Source organism: Oncorhynchus gorbuscha, linkage group LG06 (genome assembly GCF_021184085.1).
Source record: "Oncorhynchus gorbuscha isolate QuinsamMale2020 ecotype Even-year linkage group LG06, OgorEven_v1.0, whole genome shotgun sequence".
Classification (NCBI taxonomy): domain Eukaryota; kingdom Metazoa; phylum Chordata; class Actinopteri; order Salmoniformes; family Salmonidae; genus Oncorhynchus; species Oncorhynchus gorbuscha.
Genome location: NC_060178.1, coordinates 8711939 through 8726249, shown reverse-complemented (window position 1 = coordinate 8726249; position 14311 = coordinate 8711939). Strand labels below are relative to the sequence as shown.

At 41.2% G+C, this 14311-nt stretch overlaps 1 protein-coding gene across 3 annotated transcripts in view; it reads left to right on the top strand.

Annotated features, from left to right (window-relative positions):
• Positions 1-25: 25 nt before the first annotated feature.
• LOC124037494 (disintegrin and metalloproteinase domain-containing protein 10-like) overlaps positions 26-14311 on the top strand; it is a 32349-nt gene continuing 18063 nt past the window's right edge. For all 3 annotated transcript variants that reach the window (XM_046352246.1, XM_046352245.1, XM_046352247.1), the window contains exons 1-4: positions 26-185; positions 2693-2846; positions 9189-9307; positions 12696-12854. In XM_046352246.1, the coding sequence (XP_046208202.1) occupies positions 119-185; positions 2693-2846; positions 9189-9307; positions 12696-12854 (499 nt within the window). In that variant the 5' untranslated portion in view covers positions 26-118. The remainder of the gene's footprint in view (positions 186-2692; positions 2847-9188; positions 9308-12695; positions 12855-14311) is intronic.

The window sequence follows — 14311 nt, the reverse complement described above, 5'->3', positions numbered from 1 at the left end:
GAATCCTCCATCCCTGCGTCTGACGTCGGGGCGTGAAAGAGAGGAAGCTGCGATCAACACAGGCAGGGCGTCTGAGCCTAAACAAGGACAAAGTGATCACGGTATCAATGCTCTAACAATGGACTTAGCAGATATGCTTATCGTCAAATTCTTCTGTTTCGTCTACTTAATAAATTACACCCAGGGTGAGTGAGAGCATTTGTATTTTTTTTGTATCGCGAAGCATTTAGCGGGCTACATTCACGAAGGGAAGTGTAGCCGAGCAAAGACAGCGTTCGAGCGAATGGCTAGCAGGCTAGGCTAAGAAAGCTAACGTAGGCCTGGTCGTTGTGAAGATGCCTCTTGTGTCCCTTTTGACACAAACCACAAAGCTATATAGTTGTCAACAAAAAAATAGATTTTATGTTAAGCTTGGCGGAAGCTAGTTTTCTTTAAAACTAGACTTTACTATTTATATTGATGGTTACGATAAGACTACTAGCTAACTAGCTTGCGGGGGTGCCATTGTTATGAGAAATCAGGTGGAATCTGTTGTCTTGGCACGAACGAGCAAAGCGATTTGGGCAATCTGGTTTAGCTTGCAATATTTGCAGTGCTGTCAGCCGGTATTGTTTTTGTTTTTTTGCACCACGTCAATACTACATTTTGCAATGATGGGCTGTCCCACTTTCTATCAACATTAGCTAGCATGCTAGCTAGTTAGCCAGCTCATTTAGCATCGTTTTTTTTTTTTTAGCAACAACAGTTAGCTAACTAGGGATCTTGCTGGGTAATTAGCTAACTATGCCTGTTGACAACTTTTCTTGTTTTTTTTTGTACATATTTGACCCAAAGCCAATGGCTCCCTAGTAAAAACATATTCTATCTTTGTTAGCTAGCTATTAGCTTTCCAATGGCAGTAGCTAGCGCCAATATATTATGTTGTAGCTATTCGATGAATACAGTAGTAATGGCTGGAATGGATTGTTTGGAACGGAGTCAAAGATGCTTTCAATATCTGTCGCGTTTTAATAGGGTTCCATTCCGGCCTTTACAATGAGCCCGTTTTATAACTCCTCCCACCAGCCCACACTGGTAGAACGATACAATAGTATTCATGTGAATACAGCTATTTCCTTATTTTCCATATGAACAGCATTCTGATCGCGTAATCGATCGAGGCTGTTTTCAATGCGATGTTCTTGTTGACATGATGCTAATCACACACAGAATTGATTCTACAGCTTTGAATGTGTTTCATGGTTCACTTAATAGTATATTGTCCAACTGCTGTGGAAAAAAGTGAGCAGAAGATCAGATGTCAAATAAATGAGAACTAATACGGCTGGTATCTAACAAACAGCATCCAGTTTGGTGGTAGTTGGACAAATACAATCTGAAACGACTCAATAGGAAATAGCCTAAGTTTCTTAAAGCTATTACAACTACAATGAAACATTTTAATGGTCAGCGTTTAATATTTTATCATGCAAATGTAGGGAGCAGAAAATAGAAGAGTATGCCCAGGCTTGCAGCTATATAGCAGTGGAGGCTCCGGAGGGGAGGACAGCTATTAATAACGTCTGGAGCGGAGTAACTGGAATGGCATCAAACACATGGAAACGATTTGTTTGATGTATTTGATACCATTACGCTCAAGTCAATACCACGAGCCCGTCCTCCCCAATTTAGGTGTCATCGACCTCCTATCCTATGTAGTATTTGGCCTACCTACCTTAATGACATCACAAGCTCTAAAATGAAAAGCCTACGACAGTAGCTGGGAGCGGGCACAGGAATAAACACCTGCTCCTGTGAGCAGTGATGGCAGACCTGGGTTCAAACACTATTCAAATACTTTTCAGCCTTTGCTCTAGCCTGCCTGAGGTGCTAGATGAGTTGGGGTTTGCACTTTTGGCACTATTCTATTGGTCCATTAAGCCAGGCAATCTTAATCGAGCACAGATAAAGTATTTGGAATGATTTTAAATAGTGTTTGAGCCCAGGTCTGAGTGATACTAATTCAGTTATAATCCATGTCATAATCCTTTTATGATGACATCCAGTTGATTTATTTATAGGGTTCAGACTGAGATTGCAATAATCGCCTGGCCTTTTACGGACGTAGACATAGAAATAGGTTCTAATTCCGTAATAGATTCACTTTATTTGTTATCATTTAAGGACAGGCACCACAACCCAAAATAGATTGTTTTTGTCAGTTACAGGTGTACTCAGCAGCACCACCTTGTTAATAAATCTTTGGGAGAACCGTGGATGTAGACTAGGCTGTACGCTCAATGAACTACCACTCCTTTGCAACAATGTGACGACACTTGCTGTCTCTGATAGTGATAGTTTTAGTCACGGGGGGGGCAGGCATTATGGTGGCCTCCACAAATCAGGAATCCTATGTAATTCCAAACAGAATGTGCCTTTTGTTCTGAATGAGTAGAGTATTGTGTTTCCAGGCTTGGCTAGAATAATGTAGGATCATGGATGTTATGAAGGCTAGTGTGCTGTCACGTTTTCAGTCTTTTTCAAGTTAGATGCTACTGTCTTTATATGAGGATTATAGCTAGGCATCGAAGAAGATAACGAATTATAGAATTGTAGTTTAATATTCAGCTTACAGCCTGTGGTTTGAAGAGGTGTCCTGTGTGGTGGTGTTGTTCTAGTGGGTCTTAGTTCCTCTGTGTTATCATCTCTCCAGGTTATCATTATGGGAACCCCCTGAACAAGTATGTGCGTCACTACGAGGGTCTGTCCTATAACACCTACGAGTTACAGGACAAGCACCTGAGAGCCAAGAGGGCCCTCCACCACCAAGACACATTTCTCCATCTAGACTTCCACGCACACGGAAGGTTAGTGTCCCAGACTTTTTCACTGTGCTTGTATGTCTGTGTGTCTGTTTTTGTGATGTAGTTTATTTTGTTAAGTCTAAATGAAGTATCAGGAGTGAACCTCATCTTCAAGATGAGTCTTGTTCCTAAATAACTGAACTGTTATGTTCCTCAAAAACATAGGCATTATTGTTGTTTAGCCTTGTTTTCATCTTTCATTATTTTCATAGAACATAGCCTAAATTATGAATATCCCGTACCTTCTAAACAAGCCTTGCCTGGCTTTGTGGGAGAGCGAAGTGCTCTGTTCTCTCCCAGCGCTGTGCCCAGTCGAGACCCAGCCGAGACCATCTGGCAGTTAGTCTGACCTGGGTTCAAATACTATTTAAAATGATTTCAAATACTTTATCTGTGCTTGATTGAGCTTGCCTGGCTTAATTGCTCATTAGAGTTGGCCCCCAATGGCAAACCCGGCTTATCTAGCACTCCTAGGAGGCCAGAGCAAACGCTCAAAGTATTTAAAAAAAACTTCAAATACTATTTGAACTCAGATCTGTTGCTAGCTTGGCAGGGAGGGACTAGGCCTCTCATTCTGCCAGTGGCAAAGCCTGGTGCTCCCATTGCTCCTAGCCTCCTAGCCTTAACAGAGATGGAAGCTGTGGAAACAAATAAATACAAAAGAAGGAGAGGAGGATGTCTGCAGCTGTTCTTAAAAGCAGGAGTCTCTAAAGCTCTGAGTCCTGGCTTGGAATTAATTTAGCCTGATACCAGGGCCCAGTTTCACAAGACCATCTTAAGGCTTAGTTCATCGTTAGAACCTTCGTAGGAGCGTTGTTAAATCTCAGAGCGGTGTCCCAAAACCGTTGTTATTAATGTTGAAACCGCTGGTAATCTAACGCCTGCCTCGGACCACCCGTAGAACAGCTAAGTGTCTCGTTAGATGCTTCTTTCTTTTTGCCCCTCCAACGTCACTATATACACAGAATCACATGGTTTAGCCATCTCCCTCTGTGACCGCAGATAACTTCAGAACAGAGTTGACTACAAATACAAAGTTACCAATGTCTTTCTAATTGATACAAACAGGTGACATATAGAAAGGGGCTTCAAATGAAATCCCCAAATTAGAGGTCGACCGATTAGGTTTTTTCAATGCCGATACCGATTATTGGAGGACCAAAAAGCCCGATACCGATTATTCATTTGTAATAATGACAATTATAATAATACTGAATTAACACTTATTTTAACTTAATATAAAACATCAATAAAATCAACTTAGCCTCAAATAAATGATGAAACATGTTCAATTTGGTTTAATTAATGCAAAAACAAAGTGTTGGAGAAGAAAGTAATATGAGCCATGTTAAAAAGCTAACGTTTAAGTTCCTTGCTCAGAACATGAGAACATATGAAAGTTGGTGGTTCCTTTTAACATGAGACTTCAATATTCCCAGGTAAGAAGTTTTTAGGTTATAGTTAATATAGTATTTTTAGGACTATTTCTCTATACCATTTGTATTTCATGTACCTTTGACCATTGGATGTTCTTATAGGCACTATAGTATTGCCAGTGTAACAGTATAGCTTCCGTCCCCCTCCTCGTCCCTACCTGGGCTCGAACCAGGAACACATCGACAACAGCCACACTCGAAGCATCGTGACCCATCGCTCCACAAAAGCTGCGGCGCTTGCAGCCCAAGGGGAATAACTACTCCAAATCTAAAAGCGAGTGAAGTTTGAAACAGTATTAACGTACACCCAGCTAACTAGCTAGCCATTTCACATTGGTTACATAAGCTTGAAGTCATAAACAGCGCCGTGCTTGCGAAGAGCCGCTGGCAAAACGCAGGTGCTGTTTTCTGTTTGAATTAATGATTACGGGCCTGCTGCTTCTCAGTCAGACTGCTCTATCAAATCAGAATTAATTATAACATAATAACACACAGAAATACGAGCCTATGGTCATTAATATAATCGAATCCTGAAACGATCTTTACGAAAAAAAACGTTTATTATTTCAGTGAAATACGGAACCGTTCGGTATTTTATCTAACGGGTGGCATCCCTAAGTCTAAATATTCTTGTTACATTGCACAACCTTCAAGGGCACTGCGTTCATCCACCTCTGGCCTGCTCGCCTCCCTACCACTGAGGAAGTACAGTTCCCGCTCAGCCCAGTCAAAACTGTTCGCTGCTCTGGCCCCCCCAATGGTGGAACAAACTCCCTCACGACGCCAGGACAGCGGAGTCAATCACCACCTTCCGGAGACACCTGAAACCCCACCTCTTTAAGGAATACCTAGGATAGGATAAGTAATCCTTCTCACCCCCCCCCCCTTAAAAGATTTAGATGCACTATTGTAAAGTGACTGTTCCACTGGATGCCATAAGGTGAATGCACCAATTTGTAAGTCGCTCTGGATAAGAGCGTCTGATAAATGACTTAAATGTAAATGTATGTCATAATTATGTAAAATTCTGGCAAATTAGTTCGCAATGAGCCAGGCAGCCCAAACTGTTGCGTATACCCTGACTGCGTGCAATGAACGCAAGAGAAGTGACCCAATTTCACCTGGTTATTATTGCCTGCTAAACTGGATTAGTAGTTATAACTAGTGATTATGATTGATTGTTTTTTATAAGATAAGTTTAATGCCAGCTAGCAATTTACCTTGGCTTCTACTGCATTCGCGTAACAGGCAGGCTACTTGTGGAGTGCAATGGTTAGAGCGTTGGACTAGTTAACTGTGCGGTTGCAAGATGGCTGCTACCATCATTCCGGTTAGCGTTTTGTAAAGCATAAACCAAATAAACCCGGGAAATACGTTGATTCACACCGAAAGCCGGGCCTCCACTGATCATGAGAAGGTCTTATTTGTCTGGCTGTGATCTACCGTTATTGATCACCAGCCCTGAGAGACAAAATGTAAACAAGGTAAGCTTTGGTTTGGTCTGTGTTTGAGCTACATGGGAGAGTATTAAATGAATCCTTAGGTTGGTAGGAACAAATCTAGCCTATTATCTGATGTTTGACTTATGGGCAACATCGAAAGTCCACCGAATGACTATTTTTGCGCATCAAAAATATGATTTCGCCTGCTTGCATCCGCATCCCCTTTATGTCCCCCCCGACACCATCACAATGTTTGAGAGAGGTTGGCGTTGTAGAAATGTAATTTTTATAGTGAAAAATAGCTTTAAGGCACAATTTTAGTGTGCAAAAACAGTGCAATTAACACATTTGGGCACTTTGGAGAGGCTGAAAGGACACTCGAATGTACCCTGGATATCCCATAACACCACCACTATGCTTGAGTGAGGTTGATATGGTAGAAATTGTTTTTAGACTGAGCAAATAGCATTTAGGGATTCCAAATATGTAATAGCACTGGAATGATCGAATTTACAGACTTAGTGCACTTTGGAGACTTTTAGGGACACTTGAAAACGTCCCCGTGACCACAACTGACACCACTTACTGAAACATCTGCCCATTTCTAGTTGTTAGTTCTATCGATCCCATTTTTTCTGTTGTTGATATTGTTCACATGTTGTGGAAGCCATCTGTGTTTCCAGCTATTGTCATCAATAATTCACTTATAGCTTTTCAATGAAATATGGTTATTTTGTGTGTGCTTGACCTTGTGTATTTTGAACTATGTCACTCCTATCTATACTCTGATCATTTCTTCATAATCTTGCAGATGTCTTCTTTCCTGATATCCAAGTTTCTGCATGTCAGAAACATGTAATTACATATGAATAGCAGTTACTTTTGGTTACGTCTACATTTTGCCATTACATTTAAGAGGTTAAAGAAGGATATTTAAGCCTTGAGACAATTGAGACATGGATTGTGTATGTGTGCCATTCAGAGGGTGAATGGGGAAGATCAAATATTTAAGTGCCTTTTAAACATGGTATGATGGTAGGTGCCAGGCGCACCGGTTTGAGTGTGTCATGAACTGCAACTCTGCTGGGTTTTTCACACTCAACAGTTTCCCGTGTGTATCAAGAATGGTCCACCATCTAAAGGACATTCAGTCAACTTGATACAACTGCGGGAAGCATTGGAGTCAATATGGGCCAGCATCCCTGTGGAAAGCTTTCGACACCTTGTAGAGTCCACATGGGTCAGCATCCCTGTGGAACGCTTTCGACACCTTGTAGAGTCCACATGGGTCAGCATCCCTGTGGAATATTTTATATATATATATATATATATATATACTATATATACTATATACTATATATATATATACTATATATACTATATATAGTACCAGTCAAAAGTTTGAACACACCTACTCATTCAAGGGTTTTTCTTTATTTTTACTGTAGAATAATAGTGAAGACAACAACTATGAAATAACACACATGGAATCATGTAATAACCCAAAAGTGTTAAACAAATCAAAATAGATTTTAGATTCTTCAAAGTAGCCACCCTTTGCCTCAATGACAGCTTTGCACACTCTTGGCATTCTCCCAACCAGCTTCACCTGGAATGCTTTTCCAACAGTCTTGAAGGAGTTCCACATATGCTGAGCACTCGTTGGCTGCTTTTCCTTCACTCTGCTGTCCAACTCATCCCAAATCATCTCAATTGGGTTGAGGTTGGGTGATTGTTGAGGCCAGGTCATCTGATGCAGCCCCATCACTCTGCTTGGTCAAATAGCCCTTACACAGCCTGGAGGTGTGTTGGGTCATTGTCCTGTTGAAAAACAAATGATGAGATGGCGTATTACTGCAGAATGCTGTGGGAGCCATGCTGGTGAAGTGTGTCTTGAATTCTAAATAAATCACTGACAGTGTCATCAGCAAAGCACCATCACACCACCACCTCCATGCTTCACAGTGGGAACCACACATGTGGAGATCATCCATTCACCTACTCTGCGTCTGACAAAGACTCGGCAGTTGGATCCAAAAACCTCAAATTTGGACTCATCAGATCAAAGGACAGATTTTCACCAGTCTAATGTCCATTGCTCGTGTTTCTTGGTCCAAGCAAGTCTCTTCTTCTTATTAGTGTCCTTTTAGTAGTGGTTTCTTTGCAGCAATTCAACCAAGAAGACGTATCTCAAAGACACACCAACATGCACAGGTTGGAGCAGGGGGCGCCACACTGGGCGCCCGGTTGGAGCAGGGGGGATCCCGAGGACGAGTTGTTGATGTCTCTTTCCCTGACGTTGAAAAACATCCCCACGGCATGATGCTGCCATCACCATGCTTCACCGCAGGGTTTGGTGCCAGGTTTCCTCCAGATGGGACTCTTTGGTATTCAGGCTATATAGACCTCCTCGTAGTTTTATTTTGGGAGAAGTCCCTGATTGGCCAACTCAAAATGTATTTTCTTTCACTGTTCTAGTGTTTGAGGAGCCATACAGAAAGTAATGAATTAAGTTCTTCAATTATTTATAATGTTACTTTTATTGTGTGTGTTTCCCCCCCAAACATAATTTTAAAATGCAGTAAAGCCACACTGTTTTTAAGATGACCTCATTTCTCTGTTGGTGCTGGAATGTTTACTGCTCTTTCACCGTCTTTCAGGAGAGAAAAAAAGAAATGCAAAAAAAAAAGTAGAATAAATGTTTTTATTTTCAGCTGAGCCAATGTCCTTGTCTTTTATCTCTGCGTCTCGCTTTCATTTGCATTTTATTTTCTCCTGAGTCCTGAAAAATAAAGGCCTAGTTCCTTCCATCCAGAGTTTCTTATATTTGTATTTATTATTTAATTTATGTAATCAGGTTGGCCTATGTTATTGAGAACACAAACACTTAATTTTTTAAATATTTTTTTACAATAACAACCTGAGCCATAGTATTGCAATGTTCAGACCATAGAAATATATTCTATAGAACAGACATTCTATTCTCAATATACATTAATACAGGGTCACAGGAGTAAGGGGTTTGAGACAAGAGACCGTTATCATCACGGGTAATTGAAATGTGGCTGAAACGTTGCATCTCGGTGGTGTACTCAGAATGGTAAACAAGACATTATGAAAGACAGATGTTTCAGAACGTGTCTTCCGAACTTTGCTAGTTTGTTCAGATCCGTCTCTACACAAGCACGAAACAGCTCATGTCTTAGTGTTACTAGGCCTGTGCCTTTTCTTTGGTTCCATTTATGAACATATTGTGGACCCCAGGAAGAGTAGCTGCTGCAACAGCTATAGCGTAACTAAACATTTGTGTGTGTCTATATATATCTATACACACACACACACACGCACACATCAGGTGGTTGTTTAATCAACAAGTCAATGTGTTTGTATCTGTCCCTACTCAGATAAACCATACAGAAATGTGGCATGAATATCTTGGTACTTAACCTCTGTTTCTTGTCTGTCAGACATTTTAACCTGAGGATGAAGAAAGACACCAGTCTGTTTGCTGAGGACCTGAAGGTAGACATGGGAGGACAGGAGGTGAACTATGACACCTCTCATATCTACACTGGAGAAATATATGGTGAGGACTGATTTTACTACAGTGCATTCAGAGAGCATTCACACCCCTTGACTTTTATTTTCTTGTTATATTAAGATGTGTCACTGGTTACACACAATACGCCTGAACTTCTTTGGGATGGGGGACAGCATTTTCACTTTTGGATGAATAGCATGCCCATAGTGAACTGCCTCCTACTCAGTCGGAGATGCTAATATATGCATATTATTATTAGTATTGGATAGGAAACACTGAAGTTTCTAAAAATGATGTCTGTGAGTATAACAGAACTCATATGGCAGGCAAAAAATTGAGAAAAAAATCCAAACAGGAAGTGGAAAATCTGAGGTTTTTAGTTTTTGAACTCCTATCAAATTCAAAGTGGGATAAGGGTTATTTTGCACTTCCTAAGGCTTCCACTATAATTGTCAACCGTCTTTAGAACGTTGTTTCAGGCTTCTCGTGTGAGGGGGCCGGATGGGAGCTGTTTGACTAAGGGGTCTGCCAGTAGCCTCGTTCGCATTTCACATGAGATATCTCGTTCCATTGCTTTCCTACAGACAATGGAATTCTCCGGTTGGAGCATTATTGAACATTTATGATAAAAACATCCTAAAGATTGATTCTATACTTAGTTTGACAAGTTTATTCGACCTGTAATATAACTTTTTGAACTTTTCGTCCGACTGGACCTGAACACGCTTTTGGATTTGTTTTCCAAACGCCCTAACAAAAGAAGCTATTTGGACATAAATGGACATAAATGATGGACATTATCGAACAAAACAAGCATTTATTGTGGAACTGCGATTCCTGGAAGTGCATTCTGATGAAGATCATCAAAGGTAGGTGAATATTTATAATGTTATTTATGACTAATGTTGACTGCGTAACATGGCTGATATTTCTTTTGGCTGGTTTGGGCTCTGAGCGCCGTTCTCAGATTATACTTTTTCCTTAAAGTTTTTTTGAAATCTGACACAGCTGTTGCATTAAGGAGAAGTGTATCTAAAGTTCCATGCATAACACTTGAATCTTCATCAACATTTATGATGAGTATTTCTGTGAATTCATGTGGCTCTCTGCAATATCACTGCATGTTTTGGAACTACTGAACATAACACGCAAATGTAAATTAAGAGTTTTGGATATAAATATGAACTTTACCGAATAAAACATACATGTATTGTGTAACATGAAGTCCTATGGGTGTCATCTGATGAGATCATCAAAGGTTAGTGATTCATTTTATCTCTATTTGTGCTTTTTGTGACTCCTCTCTTTGGCTGGAAAAATGGCTGGGTTTTTCTGTGAGTTGGTGGAAACCTAACATAATCATTTGTGGAGCTTTCGCTGTAAAGCATTTTTGAAATCAGACATTGGCTGGATTAACGAGAATGTTGTCTTTAAAATGGTGCCTAATACTTTTATGTTTGAGAAATTTGATTTATGAGATTTCTGTTGATTTGTATTTGGCGCCCTGCAATTTCATTGGCTCTTGGCGAGGGGTTCCGCTAGCGGAACGGGGTTCACATACAATTATATCTGTAAGTTTGCTAAGTCAAGCAGTGAATTTCAAACACCGATTCAACCACAAAAATGAGGGAGGTTTTCCCAATGCCTCGCAAAGGACACCAATCTGTAGATCTGTAAACATTTTAAAAGCAGACATTGAATATCCCTTTGAGCATGGTGAAGTTATTTAATTACACTTTGAATGGTATATCAATACACCCAGCTACTACAAAGATGCAGGCATCTTTTGGTTTAATTATTTGTTTATTTGTTTACTAAATACCTAAATAATAACACAGAATTACATCTACACCGAATGGATCATACATTGATTACAAATTATGTCATAAAGGAAAACGTCCTTAGCGAACGGAACAGATATGACGGCTGGTTACACAAAGAAAGGGGGTTGGGTTTTGAATGAAAGAGCGGGAAGACTGAGGAACAAAGGGAGAAGCTATGTCTCTATTGGGCCGTAGGCAGCTACTCTATCGTAAATACAGAATTTATGCATTCTAAATAACCGCCCATTTGGAAAAGGAAAATAGCGGATCGGTTGGTCGTAGATGGGAGGCCGGATTGTCCTTTGAAGAATGTCCCGTGTTAGAAAGGATACTTGGTACTACCGTCGTCGTGTGGAAGGACAGATACTCCGTCAGTCCTCTTCTAGCTCACGTCTACAGTTGCTGCGCTAACGCATGGCTGGGAGGTATCACTTCTTTAGTGAATAAGAGTTCAAAGCTCATACCAAGTTGCCATGCTATATGCTCATGCTATATTCTGGCTGGTATAGTCGAAATTCATCCTTCCGGCATGTAGGTCGTCACCTTCACATTGAAATTTGATGCTAATTTCGTTAGGTTCTTGCTGGGGTTGGCTTAGCTCTGTAGTCCCCAGTTTACAATTGGCTCAATAATCCCCCTCTTCTCCCCTGTAACTATTCCCCAGGTTGTTGCTGAAAATTAGAATGTGTTCTCAGTCAATTTACCTGGTAAAATAACGGATAAATAAAAAAATAAAAAAAGTAGGTGGTCTTTCTCCTTTCAACGTGGGGACCTCAAATCCACACGTCCTTGGAACAGGAAGTTACATTTTCGTAAAGGGGCTTATATAGGGTTGGGAGAGAGGGCCGTGTTTCATAGTTTACAACCAGTGTCTGTTCACATGGGCGGGGCCACTGAGTTGAGCATAGTTCACTCATGAAAACCAATTCTTTCATTTAGGAGCTACAATTACATTTAATCTTTTAACAAATAGTTTCATATTTAAACATTTAAATTGCACAACAATTCCATGTGAATCTGATAACTAGAATGTGTAGACTTTCCAAGATACAGTTTATGTTGCCTTATCATTAGTAATAATGTCTCAGACGCCAACTGATCTGACATCATATTCATTAAGTACCAACGCATATTTTCAACTAGTTGGATTATTGAAATATGTTTCAGTTTCCCACCTTTTGATGTTACCAGACTCTCCATGTTAACAAAACGATTCTCAATAGTCACATCGGTAGAGTAGAGAGAGGAAAAAGGGGAAAGGTATTTATGGGGGTCATAAACCTCCCCATCAGGCCAACTTCATGACACTATGCTTCAGGGGGAGGGGCAGGTAGCCTACACATACACAGATTTCCTGCTGCAGGCAGACACTGGAAGAAGTTTCTGAGTGACAGAGTGAGTGCTTTGCATAGGTGCTTTGTTGCATTTTCTGTTGGACTGAGGGGGAAAAATACCTGGAATGTAAAATAACATTAACCAGTTCCCATGCTTTTAAAATAATGGTTCTGTTCCGGAACAGTATAGATCACTTTCATTCCTGGTTCTGATTCTGTTCCGCAAATGTTTATTTTCCGGTTTCCTGCTTTCTCATCCCCTCTCGCTCTCCATAGGGGAGAAAGGTACCCTGAGCCATGGGTCTGTGGTGGATGGGAAGTTTGAGGGCTTCATCCAGACGTACCAGGGGACGTTCTACGTAGAGCCAGCTGAGCGATACCTGAAGGACCGGGACGTTCCCTTCCATTCAGTTATCTACCACGAGGACGACATCAGTAAGTACTGTAGTATCCTTTCACTATTAAAAACACAAACACGCTTTGATGTACCCTCTTGTCATCTTTTAATTGTGTGAGAGTGTTTGTTCGTTTTCCATTTGGAGGATAGAGACAGGCTCAGGGCTGGCCCCTTTCATTCTCTTAGGCACCACAGCAGCATCTCAGTTTGTTTTATTGAGCTGTGGTGCCTAAGAGAATGATGTGCCTTATGTTACCTGATATATTAAGGTACAAGTCCTCATATAGTCATCTGTAGTGTAGACTAATCATTCAACTACAAGACCCTGCTAGGTAAAGTCCCCCCTTATCTCAGCTCGCTGGTCACCATAGCATCACCCACCTGTAGCACTCGCTCCATATCTCTCTGGTCACCCCCAAAACCAATTCTTTCTTTGGCCGCCTCTCCTTCCAGTTCTCTGCTGACAATGACTGGAACGAACTACAAAAATCTCTGAAACTGGAAACACTTATCTCCCTCACTAGCTTTAAGCACCAACTGTCAGAGCAGCTCACAGATTACTGCACCTGTACATAGCCCACCTATAATTTTAGCCCAAACAACTACCTCTTTCCCTACTGTATTTATTTTATTGATTTATTTTGCTCCTTTGCACTCCATTATTTTTATGTCTACTTTTCACATTCTTCCACTGCAAATCTACCATTCCAGTGTTTTACTTGCTATATTGTATTTACTTTGCCACCATGGCATTTTTTTGCCTTTGCCTCCCTCATCTCATTTGCTCACATCGTATATAGACTTGTTTATACTGTATGTTTGTTTTACTCCATGTGTAACTCTGTGTCGTTGTATGTGTCAAACTGCTTTGCTTTATCTTGGCCAGGTCGCAATTGTAAATGAGAACTTGTTCTCCACTTGTCTACCTGGTTAAATAAAGGTGGGAAAAAAACTGCTAGGACACTTGTGAAGCGTACTGGAGCAGAGGGTGTGAACTGAGAGTAGCTTTCTGGTGACTATGGAGTCGCTCTCTGGTGACTATGGAGTCGCTCTCTGGTCACTATGGAGTCGCTCTCTGGTCACTATGGAGTCACTATGGAGTCGCTCTCTGGTCACTATGGAGTCGCTCTCTGGTCACTATGGAGTCGCTCTCTGGTCACTATGGAGTCGCTCTCTGGTCACTAGCTCTCTGGTCACTATGGAGGTCACTATGGAGTCGCTCTCTGGTCACTATGGAGTCACTATGGAGTCGCTCTCTGGTCACTATGGAGTCGCTCTCTGGTCACTATGGAGTCGCTCTCTGGTCACTATGGAGTCGCTCTCTGGTCACTATGGAGTCGCTCTCTGGTCACTATGGAGTCGCTCTGGTCTGGTGGCTATGGAGTCGCTCTCTGGTCTGGTCACTATGGAGTCGCTATGGAGTCGCTCTCTGGTCACTATGGAGTCGCTCTCTGGTCGCTATGGAGTCGCTCTCTGGTGGCTATGGAGTCGCTCT